This window comes from Bemisia tabaci, chromosome 5, assembly GCF_918797505.1.
Source record: "Bemisia tabaci chromosome 5, PGI_BMITA_v3".
Lineage (NCBI taxonomy): Eukaryota > Metazoa > Arthropoda > Insecta > Hemiptera > Aleyrodidae > Bemisia > Bemisia tabaci.
In genome coordinates, this window is record NC_092797.1 from 9864977 (window position 1) to 9885049 (window position 20073).

Genomic DNA, 20073 nt, shown 5'->3' on the forward strand with positions numbered 1-20073 from the left:
CGGTAAGTATTCATGCAAGACCAAACAAAATGAATCCCCTGACGCCCATCCGAAATTCACGGAAGGTTACGAGATTAAATTTTTGCCGGTCTGGCGATCTCGCGCTAAGTAACCTTTGCCGTGTTTCTATGCCATTCCGCTTGACCTCCAGGAGAAAATTATGCCTTTTCTATTACAGCGGGCCGATTATTGAAACTGATAGACAAAGCGATAGACAAAGAAGACATAGGGAATATGGAGCGATCCTATTGGTTGACATGGTTGGTTCTCATAGACTAAGGAAGAAAATGATGGACTAACTGTCGGGTCTTTAATGGGTTGCCGTTAGTTAGTCTATTACCTACTTCCTATGTCTATTACCACCACCTACTTCCACCAATAGGATCCCTCCAAATCCCTTTTGTCGTGTTTGTCCATAGCTTTGTCTATAAGTTTCAATAATCGGCCCGCAGTTCTGTCGTTTAAAACATTGGTGCATTTTATCAGCCTGATGTCGTATGGCTCAAGAACTGATTGGCTCCAAAATTTTAAGGTGGAGAACCCCACCTAAAAAGGGATCGGGAGCCGGCCCTTCTAAGCGACGTGCAAATGATCGAGTCAATGGAGGAGGTCGGACAAAATTTGGAAACTTAGCCCATGAAAGCCCATAGAGCCCATAACTCCGTTCATACAGAACTTGAAGGTTTTAAAAGTGGTTCCATCGGTTTCCTCGTGCAATTTTCTTCCAGAAACACTCCTTGAAATTCAAAATGTGACGAAATAAACATCAAAATTTGCAGTTTCAGCCAAAAATTTAATGCTCGACCTCTCTTATTGACTCAATCCACTGTGCGACGTAGGACTGAAAAGCTTGCGAAGTAGAAGCGAAGTAGGTGTACTAAGAGGCTTATAGAGAGAGTACTAAGGTTGCTTTTGTTTAAATAGTGCCGAAAGGGGTCCCATGCGTGGCTCTCCTAGCTAGGGTTCAGGGAGGCTGATTGTTGATACTGATAGACAAAGTAATAGACAAAGAAGACATAAGGAGTATGGAGCGATCGCATTGGTAGAAATGGGCGGTTCTTTAGACTGAGTGAGAAAATGATGCACTAACTATAGGGTCTCTCATGGGTTGCCGTTAGTAAGTCTATTATTTACCTCCTACATATGTCCATTGCAATCTCCCTCTTCTACCAATAGGATCTCTCCATATCCTTTCTGTCTTCTTTGTCCATCGCTTTGTCTACCAATTTCAACAATCAGCCCACAGTCCCCTAAAAAAAGACATTTTTCCAAAGATAGGAAAAATCATTAATTGTCATATTTGCTAACGGTTTCAATGAAATCACAAAACCACTGACTGTAAACTTTTAAAGATGTAAAGTTTTAAAATCTGTCTAATTGAAATAGTGTTATCGTGATTAATTAGTAGATTTTATGGTCACCCACGGTGAGGGTTTCAGGACATTTTGTCAACGATTCTTTGTCTGCGCACCTTTTTTGTCCAGTAGTTTACGTCCACACGTATAATAAGCAACGGTGACTTGGTCCAAGCGTCGTATTTTAGTCGGTATGTAAAATTATATTGACAATATGGAAATGAGAAATTGAGAGAGAAGGAGGTGTTGTTATGGTTGCTCATTTTCTAAATGAAATGTTATTACTTTCTCCTTTTGAATCATCTTTTTAAATTGTCATTGGTGAGTATTTGGTTTTATTTCTATCCTTAAAATATTGAATGTACAATATACATTATATATGTATAGGTACTTGTTTCATTTTTTTCTTTACGAAATTATTACTTCATTTTGAAAACATTTATATTTTTAAACCGTGACAAATATTTGTAAAACCCAAGCGACATAAATCTCAATGAGCCGCACGTGTGCCGACAGAAACTGCAAAAATGAATAAAAGAGGAAAAAAAACCAAGAAGCACGCAACCTCTGGTTTTAACCTATTTGTACATAGATCTTTTAGAGTCAAATACGTCAAATTTTGAGCGTTTCGTTGCGCGTACACCTCGCTGCAGCACAATAAAATCACAAAATGTAAAAGAAAAAATTAAGGTGCTTTTGGAAATCATTAAATATGACACGGAACCATCAATATTTAAAAAAACACACATTTTATTATTATTCTCCTTTGATAAATTTATACATATTTTTTTACCATCAATTTAAATGAGAATAATCAATGCAGAGTGTGCTAACATTTCAAAATCATGAGTTAAAAAACGCTAAATATTAAAGCCTAAGTAACAGAGCCGAGCGGCGTTCTGCCAGCGCGAGAGGCTCACTGGTGCCTACAAACCTAAGTGGATACTTCACACATTGCACAATGCTTGAAGTATCCACTTAGGTTTGTAGGCGCCAATGCGCGTTTCATGCTGGCATCCCGGCCGCCGTGCGGCGGCGCCTGAAGCAACTATTTCACAACAGAGGTGTTGCACAGTATTATACGAAATTGAACGTCTTAAGAATGACAGGCATCCTTTAAAAGTTCACATCTCTCCTCGCAAAATAAATCAAGATACTTATCGTACACAAGAAAAATCTAGGAGCCTTTAGCTGAGGCAAATATAGAGGTTTATCCCGTTCAGGTATAACAAGGTGGGAATTTCTTGAAAGATAATTAAGTCCTGTCACACCAAAGAGATGCAGATAGTTTTAGTCAATTTTGTCTCATGGAATTGACGCTCCCCCATTTTTATCCAAACGCTCCGTTGGACCAAACAGACAAAACAAAAAAAACAAGCAAACCCTCATTCTTCTAAGACATTATATATTTTATCCAAATACGTCGTGAGCAATTGTCGTTTGTATTCATATGTGGGCCAATTAAATTTGGGTCTCAACTGGCACGTGGACCAAAACTCTCATGCCGAAAAAATGCGTGGACGTAAATTACTGGAAAAAACAGGTGCGCGGACAAAAAATCGTTGACGAAATGTCCTATAACCACGGTGGATTACATTGGAGAAAATGCAGAATTTTAGATCCTTTCGTTTAATTTGCAGTTCAGTAAGAGATAACAGATGAATCAATCGATTTTTATTGTTACAAATCATTTTTAAAGACTATTAGAATCCGTTGAATATGAATTGATGGCATGCTGACTCTCTTGAATCTCTGTCTTTATCAGACTTCATTTTCCTGTTGGGGCAGAATTGCTTGAAATTCAAAGATGATGTTCTGTTTGGGGTGCAAGAAGTTTATCCGAATCTTGATGACACTGATCAGCGATGAAACGAGAAGAGAAATAGAATATTATTTCCAAGAAACTAACAACGCTAAAACCCATGAACAGGCTCAATGATCCTCCAACTTTTCCTGAAACAACCAAGAACCCAGTAGAGAGAGGTAAAAAAATTCAGTGGAATATTTTGTCACAATCCCATATAGGTACACTAACACACTGCATGTTGCACATTTAAATATAATTTTTCTCCTTTGCTTTTATCTTTTTGATTCCCTAAGAATAGCATTTTCTTTTATATAAGTAGAACACTGTAACAAACAATGCTGAACAGCAGGCTGCGCAGGGGCAGCCTGCTGTTCAGCACAAGAGCCTCAAATGAGTTCTCTACAAAAGCCTCACAATGATTTGCCTTCAATCAGGAGACAGGCAAAATACCCTACACAAAAACAAGAATAAATTCATCAAAATGTGACTATTTCCACGCATTTCCAGAGCTTATTTGACCGATACTAGAATACATTTCCCTACTTTTCGAGCGTTTACATTGCGATTTTGCTTCATGAGAGACATTTTTTTTCAAACACAAATTGCATTAAATAAAAAAAGTGAGACCATTGTTCATTTTTTTCTCTTTCCCATGTTTAAGGCCTCATGGAATGGATATCAACAGACGGTTACAAAAGGTCACTTTGCATTTTCCTCTGTTACTATAGTTGATTTACTATTTTGTTTTTTTTTTTATTTTTCATTGTATTTATTGACGCTAAAATAAATACAATTCAAGCCGGGGATTTCAAAGGAAAGACACCCACATGTTCATTTGAAATTCTTCCTTCGAATTGAAAAAACAAAATCACTTTTCTTTTAAAATTCTCTGCACATTTCACGTTAGAGAAAAATTGAGAAAAGTGCTGTACTGCCCAAGAATTGAATTCAATTGTAACGTTCAAACATTGCCAAGGACAGGACAGTTAATCTTTTCGCATGAATGGGGGGGAAACATTTCTCGAGATTTATGATAATGAAGATTTCCTTTCAGCAACCAACCAAATTCATTGACATTTCTCGGCGGTTTTCCTTACCAAGCCGCAACCGTCCTAACTTGACTACATTTTATAATGAGGACCTAGATTTTTGGCTCATTCTAGAAACAACGAACGCACTATTAGTTCTCCTATATATCCGCATAGAAGCTTTTATTGATCAGGCAGAAATAGCGATTCTTTATTGCAAAATTCATACTAACTATCCATCGTATCTTTGAAAGGTTTCAAGAGCTTACGTCTGCATGCAAAAAATTATATTCTGTTCAGTGTCGAGGCGTGAATGATCGATTATTGATATTCCCTCATTTGAAGCTATGGTACAGAATAGATTATCAAGGTTTTCGTTGCGAACACCCTGTTTATCCATCCTTTTCCATGGATTATAATCGTAGATTAATCGATGGATCGCAAACCACGCCACTCCGCTGATTCTTTTTAATTAGGAAGCTGAAAAAATATGAGTACTACGTAGGATGCTCACCTATAAAAGAATTCAAGGGGAAAACAGGGGCACGCGTTAACGGATAAACTTGCTTCGTCGATATAGATACATGCACTCCTGTCAACGAAGCCATCCTGAAACCGGTAAAATAAATAATACAGTGAACCCTTCACTGCCGGCTTAGAAAGTATTCAGCTCAAAGTTGATTGTTACTCCGTTATTTTATCCAGACCACGCTTACCTATGAATGAATAAAGCGGAAATACAGGGGCTCTCGTCAACGGATAAATTTGCTTCATTGACAACGTAACGTCAATCCCGGAGAGAGATGCCATCCTGCAACCGTTCAAATCAAAAATATTTGAAACCCTCCACTAGTATTTTCTCAATTGACGAAACTTCTTCTCGAAGACGCCATAACTTTCTAAAATCAATGGAGGGGCTTGGTGGACAAGACGCATAAGTGCAGTTTTTGCTATTTTGAGAAATACGCGTTTGAAGTTTTGGAATTACATAGATTCTTATGGTGGAAAGAAAGTTCAAACTGACTTTTTGATGCTTAAACATTGGATTTTGAGAGCGAATTTTTCACAGAATATGCATTAAGACTAGTTTCACTTGAAATCATTTGAACCTTAATTTTTCAAAAACTGTACTTATGCACCTTGTCCTCCAAGCTCCTCGATGACATCTTAAAATGACGCGGAGAAATACTCATTTTTGGTCAATATACATCGGGAAAAATTTCGACTTACATCATCAGAGTACTCTAATGATATCAGAAGGTAGAGACATTTTTCTCATAAACAAATCATTTTGTTACCTCTCCGAAAGCGCTGATTTTAACGAGGAGGTGCCTTCACATTGTGTAAAATTTAATAATAATCACTTTTTATATTTTAAATTTTTTGTTGCGATACGTTTCTGAGATAGATATCACGGGTTCAACGTCATTATTTATTGGTTGAGTCTCTATACTTTCATGAATTGGCGAAAAACCTAGAATGAGAATGAGCTTTGTGCTCGGACCATTCCATTTTCTTGTGGACTAGAAGTTGAATGATTTTACCTTTACATTTTCCTCCTTGAAAAAGTAAACTGAAGTCCTACAAAACCAGAGTGAAATCAATAAAAAATAAAGTATTTGTCAAAGATGCAGTGATACAATACTTGGTAAGTGATATATATACCTTTCGACCGAGAGACTAATATTTAATCGTTGTTGAAATTGCTTGAGGATCAATTTGTTCGTGTTGAGAGGAATCACGTTACTGAATACTTCATATCTGATTTCAGTGCATGATGGTAAGCAGTTACAAGCAGCTCTAAAACCTCCTTTTGAGTCTGCGTAAGAAAACGTGTTAATTAGTTGGCGTTGAAAAATGAAAAAAAGGTCAAAAACTTATTTCTCCTCCTCTCCTTTCAAACAAAATGAATACTATTAGAATTCACTCAAAATGTTTCAGGATTTTTGCGAGAATTCATAGTTATTGCCATATTCCTTATAAAACATAATTTGAGGAGCTTGGAGGATAAGGTGCATAAGTGCAGTTTTTGCTATTTCGAGAGGAACGTGTTTAAAGTTTCCACATTACATGGAGCTTAATGGCAAAGAGGAGGTTTAAACTCCTTTTTTGACGCTTCAAAGTTGGGTTTCAGTTGCGAATTTTTCACGAAATATGATTTCATACAAGTTTTAGTTGAGTTCTTGAATATCTCAATTTTTTCAAAAACTTCACTCATGCGCCTTGTCCTGCAAGCCCCTCAAATGAGGGGCCATGAGGGGTTGTGACTTGTATGTGCCACGAGAGTCATTTCGGAATGAACGAAGACCTGCGAAGATGAAATTCATTAATATCAAAATGACCATCATGTCTAAGCTAGAAAATTTCAAGAAAAGGAGATCAGGATACAAAGATACATATTTTATATAAATCTTCTCAAACTTTCCCTGTGTCGTGAAGGTCTTTCCCAAAATTTAGCGGCACACCGAAAAAAAAGATTGGTAGAATTTACCATTCCTTCACGTTGTATTTCACATATAGCGTCAATTCAGAGTCAATTCTGTCAGAAGAAAGGTAAACGTTACTATACACTGGTACAGGTAACCATTCCTCCGGTAGAATCGAATTTGAATTCACGCTGTGTGAAATACAGCGTGAAGGAATGGTAAATTCTACCAATCTTTTTTCCTCGGTGTGTGTCTCTCACAGCTTCTTTGACGTTCAAATTCATTCTTCCCGGTTCCAGGTCCTTTCTTGTTATTAGACACGGTAACAAAATTCAGATTGAGCTATTGCAGGCTATTCAAGGACTCATGAGTAACTTCTCATTATGATAAAAAATACGTATTTACATTATTTAAGGACAGTGGTATGAAATGGCAAAAAGTGAGCTTGAGATTTTCTTTCCTACGGCGAAAATTATCACTATCATCGTCTAGAATGGAAATCAGTTGAATGTTCCTCACCAAATGTATCTAGAACACATCCGATGGTTGAGGAACCACATACAGCCATTTCTGCCGTCCCTGCAAAAGGAAAAATATTAAAGAAATAGAACATCAAGATTCAATGCTGATAATTCGATGGAATAATCAAATCTGCGTGCAACAAGTAGACGTATTCCTGCCAAACGGAACGGAACTGTGCATTATGACGTGAGCCTCGTTGTGCATGTATTCTTAAGGGTCTCAGGGCTCACGTCTTAATGCACATAGTTCCGTTTGGCAGAGATACGTTCAATCGTCGTTTCCCCAAGAAACGTAACTACATATCAATGTTGCCAAACTTGCTCTCGCAAATTGCATTTTTAGTAGGAGAATCTTGGGCTTCTCTAACTGAAAATTTCATTGATTTTTCTTCTGATCTGATGCTTGGTCACAGAAACCGATCTTCGGGAAAGATCGCGAGCCCTTCACTTGGCCATCAGAAACCTTGGTTGCTATAACTGAGAACTTCGGTTATCCGTACTCAAATCTGTAGTGTCCCATAGAAACTGAAGTTTTGGCCAGCGTGCAATGACCTATGATCCAAAAACCTGAGTTTTAAAATTAATTTAACCCTAAATTGATTTGAATGAAAAACCCTTACTCGGCAAATGCAAAGGCACACAATTGCATACTGTGAAAGAGCGGTTGCTGAGACATTCAGATACGCAGTTCCTCTCGGAGTAGGTCGAAAAATAGTATAGATGTCGTTCATTGTCAAAGTAGCAACCTCTTTTTTTCACAGGCCAGGAGCGCATACTTTCGCTCGTTTGTTTCAAGTGTACTTTAAGTTTCAACTGATTCAACGCTCCATGGACGATGGGATACCACGAGTGTATCGGAGAACTTGCGGTTTCCGTTGGGCTATGCACGGATAACTGTAAATCAAACGAAGTCATTTTACTCATTACATGTATCACTGTTTTTGTTTGCAAATAATTTTTACACTGCTTTTTCAAAAATTATTGTGCGATATTTCTATTTACATAATTCTCGAGGCTAGGCTGCAACCCTTCGCATTAAGGTACTTAATTGATGAGAAAAACGAGCAATTAAGTTTAACCGTTGAGGGCGAAAATAAAGGACATTATCAGTACCGCATCAGATACAAGATACAAAACGAAAGACCACGCTGATAATAGCTCCTGAATACAACTATACCACCTCCATGGATGTGCGCGTTGCCCAAGAAATAATTGAAGGCGCTTTATCTTCGTTGATCTTACAAACTATGAGAAGCGCTCAACGCAGTCTCCCACTTTCGCAAGGTCTGAACATTCTACGGCCCGATCATTGAAACTATGTCGGCCTGACAAGACAAGGCATAGCCCTATCTCAACCATGAAATATATCGCAATTCGATGTCTTATCGGGCTGCTTTAAACTTTCAGTAATCGGCCCGCTGATGCATGTAGTAAGTAAGCAATAAGCGAATTAATATTTTAAATGAGAGATAATGCCTAGTTCCCTTATTTATGATAATTTTGATTTATACATAAAATGCTTGATCCCTGGTGGTAGATTCACATAAGACTATTTCCAAATGTATAAATAAAACATATATTGTCTACGTATAAGAGATGCGCTGAGGTGTTCAAGCTGTGACGTCGAGTATTTTTTTTCCATATATCTCTTCACACTTTTTATATATATACAAGCGTTTAGATAGTGAATGCGTTTGCATAAAAAAATATTATTCTTATGATCAATATCTTTTTCAAATTTCATTTTTTAGAGGTATAAAAATTGGCTCCGCCACAAAAACGGTGCTTACTCTGGTTCTTACTCGGTCAGAGGCGCAAGAGGCTCTTCTTCGTGACAGATCATAAATTTCGGGATCGAAACAATGTTGTCGATCGAGAAATCCCTAGACATAACTAACACAAACTAGTGTACATTTGGGGAACTATGGAACTTACATTAGAAAAGATTGTGACATATTATAAGCGGGAATGTTCTTGAATCCAGGTGAAAAGTTTCATGGATCGAGGCGAAAACTTGCTGGATTCGAGTTATTTGGATTGCATTTTGCAAAAAGGAACCACTAGCATTACAATGATGCTATAAGATTGTGCAACTTCATCCTTTACAATAAAATTACGGAAATCATGAAAAACTATGAAATTTAGATGGTCATTTTGGTCTTAAATGTACAGTTTTTAGCGAGTAAAATAGAAACTATTAATGGATAATTGGGTTTTTCCTCCAAGACAAAAGAAGCTGCATAATCATGGCAACATTGCAATGCTAGTGTTCCTTTTTTCAAAATGCAATCCATTTTATTTTTGATATGAGTGGAAAGGTTCGTAACGGCAAATTTAAGACACCTTTTCTCCCAGTGTATAATAAAAATAACTTACATGATAACCTCTAAATCCTGCGTAACAGGTGTCATCGTAATCGTGAAGGTCTAAACTGATAGCTGCCCCCAAGGGTTGTCTCCGTTCATCCCCGACGGTCCTTAGGGGTACCATTTCTGCCCAGTTGAAGGACTGTGTATCATAGCCTTTCTCTAGTGTCCAGCTTGTGTTCCTGTCCAACAGTCTACCTGAATTGCCCAGTTCCTGCTGTTTTTTTATTCTAAAACAAAACATCGTAAAAATGTGTAAATAAATTTATATCGAGGGAGTGTATAGCGATGGTAAGTCACTAATCACATACCTCGTAGTTACAATGTCGTAAATCTCCTGTCACAGGAAAACGAATGGGTATTTTTAACTTGAATATCACAAAAATGATTACAAGAATGACGATGATAAATTCTGAAATTAACTCATTTACTCATACACTTCAGTCCAGAGAAAAACTCCGTGCTTGAAAAAATGTACCAGAGTGTGGGGTCAAATGATATTTTTGTAGACACTCATCTGTTGGTAATTTTGAGTAAAACTTGTCTCACGGTACATTGTGTAAAAAACCTCAATTTTTCGTCTCAAAAATGTTCAGAGGCATTTAAGCCTCATGTTGAATCCTGAGGGATAGACTTTTAAATTTTCTTCCTCGTACCTTTATATCAACATTTAACAAGTTTGAATGGGCATTATTGAAAAGGCGATTCACGGCGGGAGAAAAAAACCTTCGGCTCATATGAAACACTGGGAATTTCAGTCCAGCCCACTGAGGTTTTCGGTCATGAGAAACCAACTTTTTAAGTCAGGCAACAGAAGTTTTTGTTAGCCGCAAAAACGCGTCTGTTTTACGAAAATCCTCCGTTAACTTATCTGAAGTTAGGTTTCTAGGGCTGAAAACCTCGGTTACCCCTACTAAAAACTTAGTTTCCCACGTGAACTGAACTTCTGTCATTATACCCAAAACTTGTTTTCGTGTACATATCATGATGTACTTTAGATGGAGTTGAAAAGTTCGTACAATGGTATTGCATGTTTCGAGTAGAGTGACGTCATCGGCAAAGGGTTGAAAGTGAAGCAAAGTCCATAAGGTGTAAACACAGTTTGCATGTAATCGCAAGCGTTTCCGATGAACTCATCTCTCCACCAGACACCTTTAAAGACGTCAGTGCATTTTTGGGAAACTTTCTGGAAAGGAAAAATGATCGAAAAATTAGACGATCCATAAACAAATGATAGACGATCACTAGAGTAGCATCTTCAGAGTTAAAGATTCCTTCCATAAAGAGTTCAGATGGTGACTTTCTTTCTCGTTTTAATGTTAGAATGCTTTATTATCAATGGCGAGGCGTGAGAGATCGATTATCGATTTTTCCCCCATTTGAAGCTATAAGGTAAAGAATCGATTCTTAAAGTGTTTGTCGCGAATACCTTGTTTATCGATCCTTTTCCAAAGGTATAAGTGGTAGATCCATCGATATATTGCAAATTACACCAGCCAATGTTTATTGTTAGGCATGCGTTCAAAAGAGGAGCCAGTACTGATAAAAAAAATCCGCTGATTAAAAAGTTCTAATATGAATCTGTTCAATTTATACAATTAATCTCAATGGGCTATTGCGATTCAGTTTTTAAGTACGTAAAGTTAGGTAATGTTACGTTAGAAATTTCTTCGACCATCATTGGGGGTCTCCAATAAAATTCCAGATACTTTGTGATAATTCTCAGCTCATCGACAAAAAACTTTTCCCGTATATTTTAATACAGTCATTTTAGGTAGTCATATGTTCGAAGGTTTTGATTTCAAACCTTAAAAAAATGATTGCCACATCTTTCTAAGTTTTCCGTAAAATTGTTAATCGGAAAATCAGTTACTACATGCAGTTATTACAGTTTACATGCTAAATGTCTAATATATTGATATTTACCTGAATCATATAATTAATGACTTTGTCATCTATGAATGATTCCTCTACATTGGTGTCGCTAAAACACACGTTATTTGACAAATCCAATAATGAAATCCTAAAACAGAAGAACAGCTCAGAGAATAGCAATACATCCATTTATTTTTTACAAAAATTTCAGAAGAAAGAGTTGACGTTAAGAGTTAAAGTGTTAAATATGTTCGTCATTATTTCACTGTCGAAAGTTCCATTCGGGTTTACCCTATTTTACACTTCATAGACATTTGCGAATAGATCCATTTCTCCACACTTTCTCGAAGCATGTTTTCAGATTCACCTGAATACTATGCAATCCGTTTTTAGAGAACTTCGATGGGGGTTTTCCCTCCTTTCAAGCATTTACTACCTTCGCAAGTAGCAATGACAGCGATAAGTCAGATCGCGATACGAAGAATATATCGCGATTTTACCGACTTCAATTTATTGCAATATTAGCGGATAACATATTGTGAATTCATCGCATTTTGCAATATAGTTGCGATTTTATGGATGACGTTTTTCGCAATATCATCAAACGAAAAATCGTGATAAATTTGTATAAAATTTCGATTTCATAGAAATGAATTGCGCCAAGATTGAGGATATATAGCTCAGCTGTTAATGATTCGTGAAAAAATCGCAACTTAATCGAACAATATCACGTTTTTTCTGTCGAAAAATGTTACTCGGAAACCGTTCCTTTTCATCGTATCCGTAACAAACCAAATTTACTGATGATAGATGAACAAGACTCACTCCTCAGGTGACAAAGCCTGACGCATGAGGGCCTTCCTATGGAGTAAAGTGAGGTTAACAGCCGATGGTCGAAACTGATTCGTGCTGCAGAATGTCAATGCAGGGAACGGAATCTCGTAGACGTTCACCGGTCTGCTCTGAATCGTGAATCGGGCCTTTGAAGTGAGCCACTCATAAACCAAGTTGATGATCGTCACTACCGTCAAACTGTATATCAGCCATACCAGAGACATCCACAAGAACCTACGATCAGCGATCAGATGGGATTACACATCAGCGGTAGAGAAAATCAGTGAGGAAAATCGGAAATATATCGGTTGAGAGTTTGAGACCAGCACAAAATTCTTATTGTGAGGTAAAATGTAGCGTCGTGTGAAGTAAAGTTAACACAGGTCAAAGAAAAAACAAGAATCCGAATTGGACTACATTTTGCAATTTGGAACTATAAATTCTGGTCCGGTTAAAAAAAACGTATATGCCATTAGCTTCCCTATGCACATGAGTGTTTTTTCAGATGAGCCAGAATTTATAGTTCCAAATTGCAAAATGCAGTCCAATTTGAATTGCGGGCCGAAAGGCAAAGTGGCACCCCCTACTTTTACGAGACGTTTGTGATTGGCTGGCCCACCTGGTGCTCACTTTCTGAAGCCCTTATGGAAAATAACAAGGAGTTAGTTTTTCATCGAAAATACATTGAAAACAACAACCAATTTATGCGTCGGAGATTTCAGAAATTGATTCTCCAGATTTTTTTGAAGAGATTGGTGGGTGATACATGACACTTTTTTATCAAACACAGTGAACAGTTCGACCTGGCATTTTGTTATCAACTTAAAATACGACACTTGGTTATTTAATACACGATGGTATTAAATTTTTAAGTCTGATACTATACTTGCCTAGGAAAACAAACCCTCAATCTAAAATAATTAAGTTGAAGTTTTAGTTTTGTAGAACAGTTTTCGTAAAATTGCCCATATGCGTTTCACGTCGTCCAGGGACTGCACTGAATTTGGCGCAATGCGTGAAGTATTCCTGCACTCTTGTAGGCGCTAACATGCTTTCCGCACCGACCGGCGACTGCACTGCGTCAAGCACAACGCGTGAAGTATTCCTGCACTGTTGTAGGCGCTAATATGCTTTTCGTGCCGAGTGTCGACCAGCGACCGCACTGTATCGGGCGCAGTGCGCGAAATATTCTTGCACTCTTGTAGGCGATTTCATCACATAAATTTGCAATAGAATCGCGCCTATATCGACGGCGATTTATCGCAATATTATCGAATAAAAATCGTGATTAATTGAGATGAAATTCCACTTTTATCGACAAGGTTGAGGATATTCGCTCATATGTTGATGATCATAGCAATTGTATCGCCAAAAATCGTAAAAAATAGCAACTTAATTTCAAAATATCGCGATTTTTCCGTTGAAGAATGCTACTTGAGTACATTGACACATTCCGGTGGTGGCTAGGCGTCTCAGAAAACTCAATTGCGCTGTGAAACTTACCAATAAATACATAAATGTTTCAAATCGTCGCTCCTCTGGCGTAAGGCCGTAACTCGATTTCCGCATGAGCCCTAGAAAGCATGGATTAATATCTAAAACAGGGGTCAAGCATCTTACCTCTCCGTGCGAGGAATATCAGGACCATCGAAACTATCTGAATTGTCTAAGGAAGCTGGGACTAATGTTCGCTTGAGTCGCTCTACGTTGAAATTTTGAGTTTTTAATTGATTGTCTGTTTTACCTGTTGGTCCAATAGACTCCTTAGACTTCGGAAACTGAAAGAATGATAAAATTAGTACCTAGGTAGAGGCAAAAACTGTGAAACATTTTTGTTACCTTTGGGTCCTTTTTAAAGTAAAAGTTATTGTCATAGTCAAAAAATTCTGAATTTATCTTGCAGTACTCGATTATACGCAAGGAAATATATTTGCACTACTTCATTTCATGAACAATTTTACGTTCGTTTATAATTAAATACCGAGGAACTAATACAAATTCTGTGTCCTTTAATTAGGATCATTAACATATTAATGATGCGTTTAATCGCGGTTTAAAGTAGCTCAAGAAAACGAAATTAGAACTGAATGTAATAATTATGCCAGACAGTCCCTACCATTTTTAATCAAATTTCAGAAACTCGCTGAAACTTGAAAATGGTGGGTGATTTCTATCAAGCACCACATTTGATTAAAGTCGTTCGTTTTTGGACCAATTATAAATAATAGGGTCATTAATTTGTAAGTCATCTGATCACAAGGTCAAGTGCCATAAAAATCGGACACAATAAATGTAGCATTTTTCTATGCGTAGAAAATATCTTTCGACTTTCGAGGTGCCAATTTGAGTCTCCTACCAATGCAAGAATGAAAGGATACGTGGTGTGATCACTTTTCAAAAATCGAGTTTATACATTTACATATTTTTTTGGCTTTTACCTCTGTTTTAAAATTTTATTCTTTAATGTCCTTGAGTTGTACATTTTTTTTTAAAAAAACTCACGTACAAAGTGCACTCTACAATTTAAACAGACCTCTCTGCATTTAAAACTGGATGCGAGTGATTTTTCCTTTTAAAATTTTGACAAAGAAAGTTGAGGACACGTTTCCCCGTACATCGTTATGAAGTGAACCTCGAAGTTTTTAAAGAAATTCGCATGATTAAGAACGAAAACTTACGATTGAGGGAGGTGTAAATTGCTTGATAAAAAATATAGACGATTCACACCTTGGCATTGTTCTGCCAATGTTTATTTATCTTGCGTCCGTCCTGCTGTGATGGAATCAACCCAAAAATCTACAAGCTCGACTACGAATAATTCATACATGACTCTTTTCTGAAAGATAATCATCGAGTTGGGCGGTACTGTTTACTTAACCAAGGCTGACATACTTTTGCGCAGTTGTCTTTTTAGGCTCTTGTCTATTTTCCACCATTTACCCATTTGCTTCCGATGGACTTGGTTACAATTGGACGTATTTCTGTCAAACGGAACTATGTGCATTATGACGTGAGCCCTAACACTCATATATTCTTATGGGTCTCAGGGTTTATACCTTACTGCACATAATTCAATTTGGTAGAAATGCGTCCAATTGTACATCCGACAAGGATGTCGCCACTCTCTGCGTTGGACTGAGCCGCTAATCATCAGAGAACAACCTCAATTTTATGATAATTATTTAATAAAATATGATGATAGACACTTGTCATCGTCCCACAACCGCTCACCACAATCACAACCTGAGTCGTTGTCAATGCCATCACCAACATCTCCCTTACCACTACCACTACCACCTTCACTACCAGAGTTACCACTAGTGTCATCTCCAAAACCACCAAGTTGATATCCCACTAGTGTCACCACCACCATCTCTACTATATCGGCAATACTAGCAGGGCTACCACCAGTGCCACCAGAGGCACTGCAAGTATTGCTTTTTTAATTAAATAGACCTTCATGCCTCCTTTGCTTCAAATTACTCAGTGTCAATTTTCTCAATATGTCATTTTAAGTATGACGTAATTTGTTCGCTAACCTCATATAAATACTAGTGAGGACAAATCAGAGAAAAAGAGAGACCCTCAATTGCTATCTTGGCTATGGGCGGCAGCTTTTACTTATTCGGGACTTCAACATTCAACTGCATTGACTTATATACCAGATTGATGTTGAACAACGTGTTAAGTATTCTGTTTTGCAAACATACCGAAGTGTGGCAAACTTGTTTGACACGTTACGTCACCCAAAGTTTATCAATCACATAGTAGATGGGTCAATAGTCGATTAAGGTTATAGGTCATTCCGTCAACGACTTTTTGTCCGCGCACCTGTTTTTTCCAGTAGTTTACGTCCACGCGTTTTTTCGGAAGGGGAGTTTTGGTCCACTTACCACTTGAGACCCAAAGTTAATTGGTCCACATGTAAATACAAGCGACAATTGCTTACAACGTTTTTGGATGAAAATGTTTAATGTCTTGGAAGAATGAGGGTTTGCTTGTTTTTGTTTTGTTTGTTTGCTCCAATGGAGAAAAATATATAATTGAGATTTTTGGTAAAAATGAGGGAGCTTCATTTCCATGAGAGAAAATTCACTAAAACTCTCTACGCCTCTTCGGCGCAACAGGACTTAATTATCTTTCAAGAAAATCCCATATTTTTATACCTGAACTGGAAAACCTTTTGATTTGCCTCAGCTAAAGGATCTCATATTTTTCCTGTGCATGATAACTTCGCTTCGGCATGGGTTTGCCGCAGCGCTTCGAGCTACTATTTCGCCACGGAGTCGTTGCACAGTATCGTATGAGATCGAAGACACCCCAACGTATCATGATTGATGGCATCTTTCAAAAGCACGAGGTTCTCTCTCAAGTATAATCGAGTGACGACAACAAAAAGAGAGTGGTAGTCGAAAAACTTACTGTCCTAGTATCTGTATTTAATAACGTTTAGTATGATTTTTAACTTCAGGGACAAGGGACTTAATTTACGGAGAAATCTCCTCAAATTTACCGCCGAGAAGATTTCCTTATGAGTTAATAAAGAAAATAATGTTTTCTTAGAGAAGAAAAGATGCTTTTATAAAAAGGAAAGTCACTTACATCAAGCAGAAACCCGCTTTTGTTCACCTATTTTATTCTTGATTCAAAATAAAATCTTCTTGACGGCATACTCAAGAATGTTCCTTCACCTCTCTTATCTCGACTTATTTAGCAAGGAAAGTTCCGTACTCTTAAAGAATGCCTGTCATTCTTATTGTTGGTATGTTGAAGTGCCTTCAATTTCGTATAATACTGTACAACACCTCTATTGTGAAATAGTAAGCGCCATGGCACGTGGCACGCTGCGGCGTGGTCAGCCAACCAGCACGGAACGCGCATTGGCGCCTACAAACCTAAGGGATACCTCAAGCATTGCGCAATGCGAGAAGTATCTGCTTAGGTTTGTAGGCGCCAGTGCGCGTATCGTGCTGGCAGCACGTTGCCATCACTCCGCTTTATGCTAGGACCTATTATTTAAACTTGCGGAGGCAGCGTTTATCAACTCATGATTTGTATATGTTTACACACTCTGCATGGATTACTTTAATTTAAATTGATAAAAAAGTATATTTATGAAAGGAAAATTTAATGTGTGTTTTGTAAATATTAAAGTGCTCCCTTGTCGTATTTAATGATTTTCAAAGCACATTAATTTTTTCTTTTATATTTTGTGCTTTTACTGTGCTGCAGCGTGGTGTGAACGCAACCAAACGCTTACAATAGGACGTATTTGACTCTGAAAGGTCGATGTACAAATGGGCTAAAACCGAAGATTGCGTGCTTCTCGGTTTTCCCCCTCTTTTATTCATTTGTGCGTAGTTTCTTTCGACACAACTACTGCTCATTGACTTGAATATCGATGCCATCGCTTGGAAAAGGTTTTATAAAATATTTGCCACGTTTTAAAAATGTAAATGTTTTTAAAATAAAGTAATACTTTCATTAAAAAAAAGTATTTATAAAGTTTATTTTTTATCGAAAATTTTAAGTATGGAAATAAAACCGAATATTCACCCATGACAGTTTAAAAAGATTGATCAAAAGAAGGAAATAACATTTCATTTAAAAAATGAGTTACCACATCAACTCTTCCGTCTCGCTCAATTTTCTCATTTCATTATTGTCAATATAATTGTACATACGGACTAAAATATGACACTTGGACCAAGGGACTGTTGCTTATTTCACGCGTGGACGTAAACTACTGGACGAAACAGGTGTGCGGATAAAAAATCGTTGACGGAATGCCCTGAAACCGTCGAATAAAGGGTGATGACTGTCGCTCCGTTATAATTGAGGGGCTTGGAGGACAAGGCGCATAAGTGCAGTTTTTGAAAAAATTGAGATATGAATGATATCAAGTAAAACTGGTCTGATTGCATGTTATGCGAAAAATTTGCTCCCGGATTCCCATTTTTAAGCATCAAAAAGTCAGTTTGAACTTCCTTTCCGCCGTATGGATCCATGTAATTTCGAAACTTCAAACAAGTATTTCTCAAAATTGCAAAAAATGCACTTATGTGCCCTGTTCTCCAAGTCCCTCAATATCCGTAGGGAAGTTTTGAATTCCATGTAAGAAAAAGTTTCCACATGTTATCATCACGGCAGTGGAGGGTCTCTCTTTGTAACTGGGGCCGAATTTTGTCGGCTCTTTCACATGAAGGTGAAACATCTATCGATGAGTCCAAACCGCACCACCGGCTAATCAGAGGCGCAAAGCCGGACTTACAAGGAGTTTACAAGCGTCGAGACTCGGTATATTTAAGTACAGTAGAATAATAACCAACAAGATTCGGCCCCTACGGGACAAATCCACCTACCAATGAAATATACAGATGAGTCAATGGGTCAGTTCTGCCGTCCAATAAGTAAAACCGCCGTATCTCCTCCATTCGACATTTTTTCGATTTTTTTCTGACAAAATATTATTTTACAAGAAAACTAGCAAATATTCATCCTTCATTTTTTCGCGTCGATTTTGACATACCTTTAGAAACTCAAAATTTGAGAAATGAAGCCTGGTTACACTTGGATTTTCTTGTTTTAGAGCAGTATTTGTGGAAGAAAAGTACAACATTTGTAATAGAGTTACGGCGTTCTTGCCGTGGACGGTTGAGTTGTGCTACTTAAAAAATCGTGCTTTGATGCTTGATTCTTGTAGATTAGCTAAAAATAATATGATCTGTCCAAAACGAAACTTTCTACGTTCAGTATTAACCGAGATATCGCTCTTTGAAAAGTCGGGTTTTTGACGTCATCCACCGCGGTGGTGACACCCTTGGTTTCTTCCACCTTGCTTCCATCCGAGTTTAACGTTAAACAACCAGTACAAATTTGCGTCACACCGACTGATGGAAGCAAGGTGGAAGAAACCAAGGGTGTCACCACCGCGGTGGATGACGTCAAAAACCCGACTTTCCAAAGAGCGATATCTCGGTTAATATTGAACGTAGAAAGTTGCGTTTTGGACGGATCATATTATTTTTAGCTAATCTACAAGAATCAAGCATCAAAACACGATTTTGTGACCAGTGCAACTGACCCATTCTCTAGCCCTGGATAGACGATCGAATTCCGAACCAATTCCGATCAAAGTAGACATGCTGATGACTGATGGTCAATTGGTCACCATCTACCATCAAATTTTGACGGGCCGCACTTATTTGTTCAAAGTAAGATCAGAATGGAGTGCCACCATTCATCATTTCCTACCACAGGAAACACTTCTGCCAAGTTTTCATTTTAAAATGAAGCAAATTAATGAATTTAAGACTGATGACTCCCGACACTTTGATGCTACTATGATCGGAATTGGTTCGGGGATTTGATCGTCTAGCCAGGGCTTTTCGCGAATTCATTCATTCTGTCCCTCGTTTTTGACTTTACTATTCAGTCTCTTTTGTAACGTGGGTGGAAATAGGTTAAGCCAACAACGTAGGGCTACCTCAACATCCACCATACCGCGAAGTTCATCAATCTCGCGGTGATCATTCATCAAAACCTATCGGTCGGGTCTCATTTCGGGAGCACATGCTTGCCACTCTCCGAGCTCACTTAGCACCATGTACATCCCGGCCGGCGCTAATAATAGTCCTCGGGCCGTTTAACGGAAAACACTTAGTGCGGCCGAAACGAAACGAAACGACAAGTTACTTAGCCGAATGTTCGCGGCGCGGAATCCGTTCGAGTCGTCCGTGCGTTTGAGATTTGGCAGATTTCGTCGATCCGTGCCAAAGAGGCCGAAGGTGCCCCGGACTGCCCCGGGTTTCTTGACCCCTCCGGGGCGCGACAGGTGTGATCCGCGTTCCAAACTTTTTAT

The 20073-nt window shown here is 38.0% G+C and overlaps 1 protein-coding gene across 2 annotated transcripts; it reads right to left on the reverse strand.

Annotated features, from left to right (window-relative positions):
* Positions 1–2832: 2832 nt before the first annotated feature.
* LOC109034515 (pickpocket protein 28-like) lies at positions 2833–15131 on the reverse strand. 2 transcript variants are annotated; one of them, XM_019047714.2, is made up of 11 exons: positions 14891–15131; positions 13833–13990; positions 12204–12446; positions 11430–11526; positions 10523–10689; positions 9514–9733; positions 7758–8031; positions 7136–7195; positions 5856–6009; positions 4907–5001; positions 2833–3308 (listed from the first exon to the last, which is right to left on the reverse strand). In XM_019047714.2, the coding sequence occupies exons 1-11, from the start codon at positions 14945–14947 to the stop codon at positions 3157–3159; spliced, it is 1677 nt and encodes a 558-aa protein (XP_018903259.2). In that variant the 5' UTR covers positions 14948–15131; the 3' UTR covers positions 2833–3156. The 2 variants fall into 2 exon arrangements, with proteins under 2 accessions (XP_018903259.2, XP_018903260.2); XM_019047715.2 differs by lacking the exon at positions 4907–5001 and adding an exon at positions 4705–4799 and having other exon boundaries at positions 2834–3308.
* Between the last annotated feature and the right edge of the window lie 4942 nt (positions 15132–20073).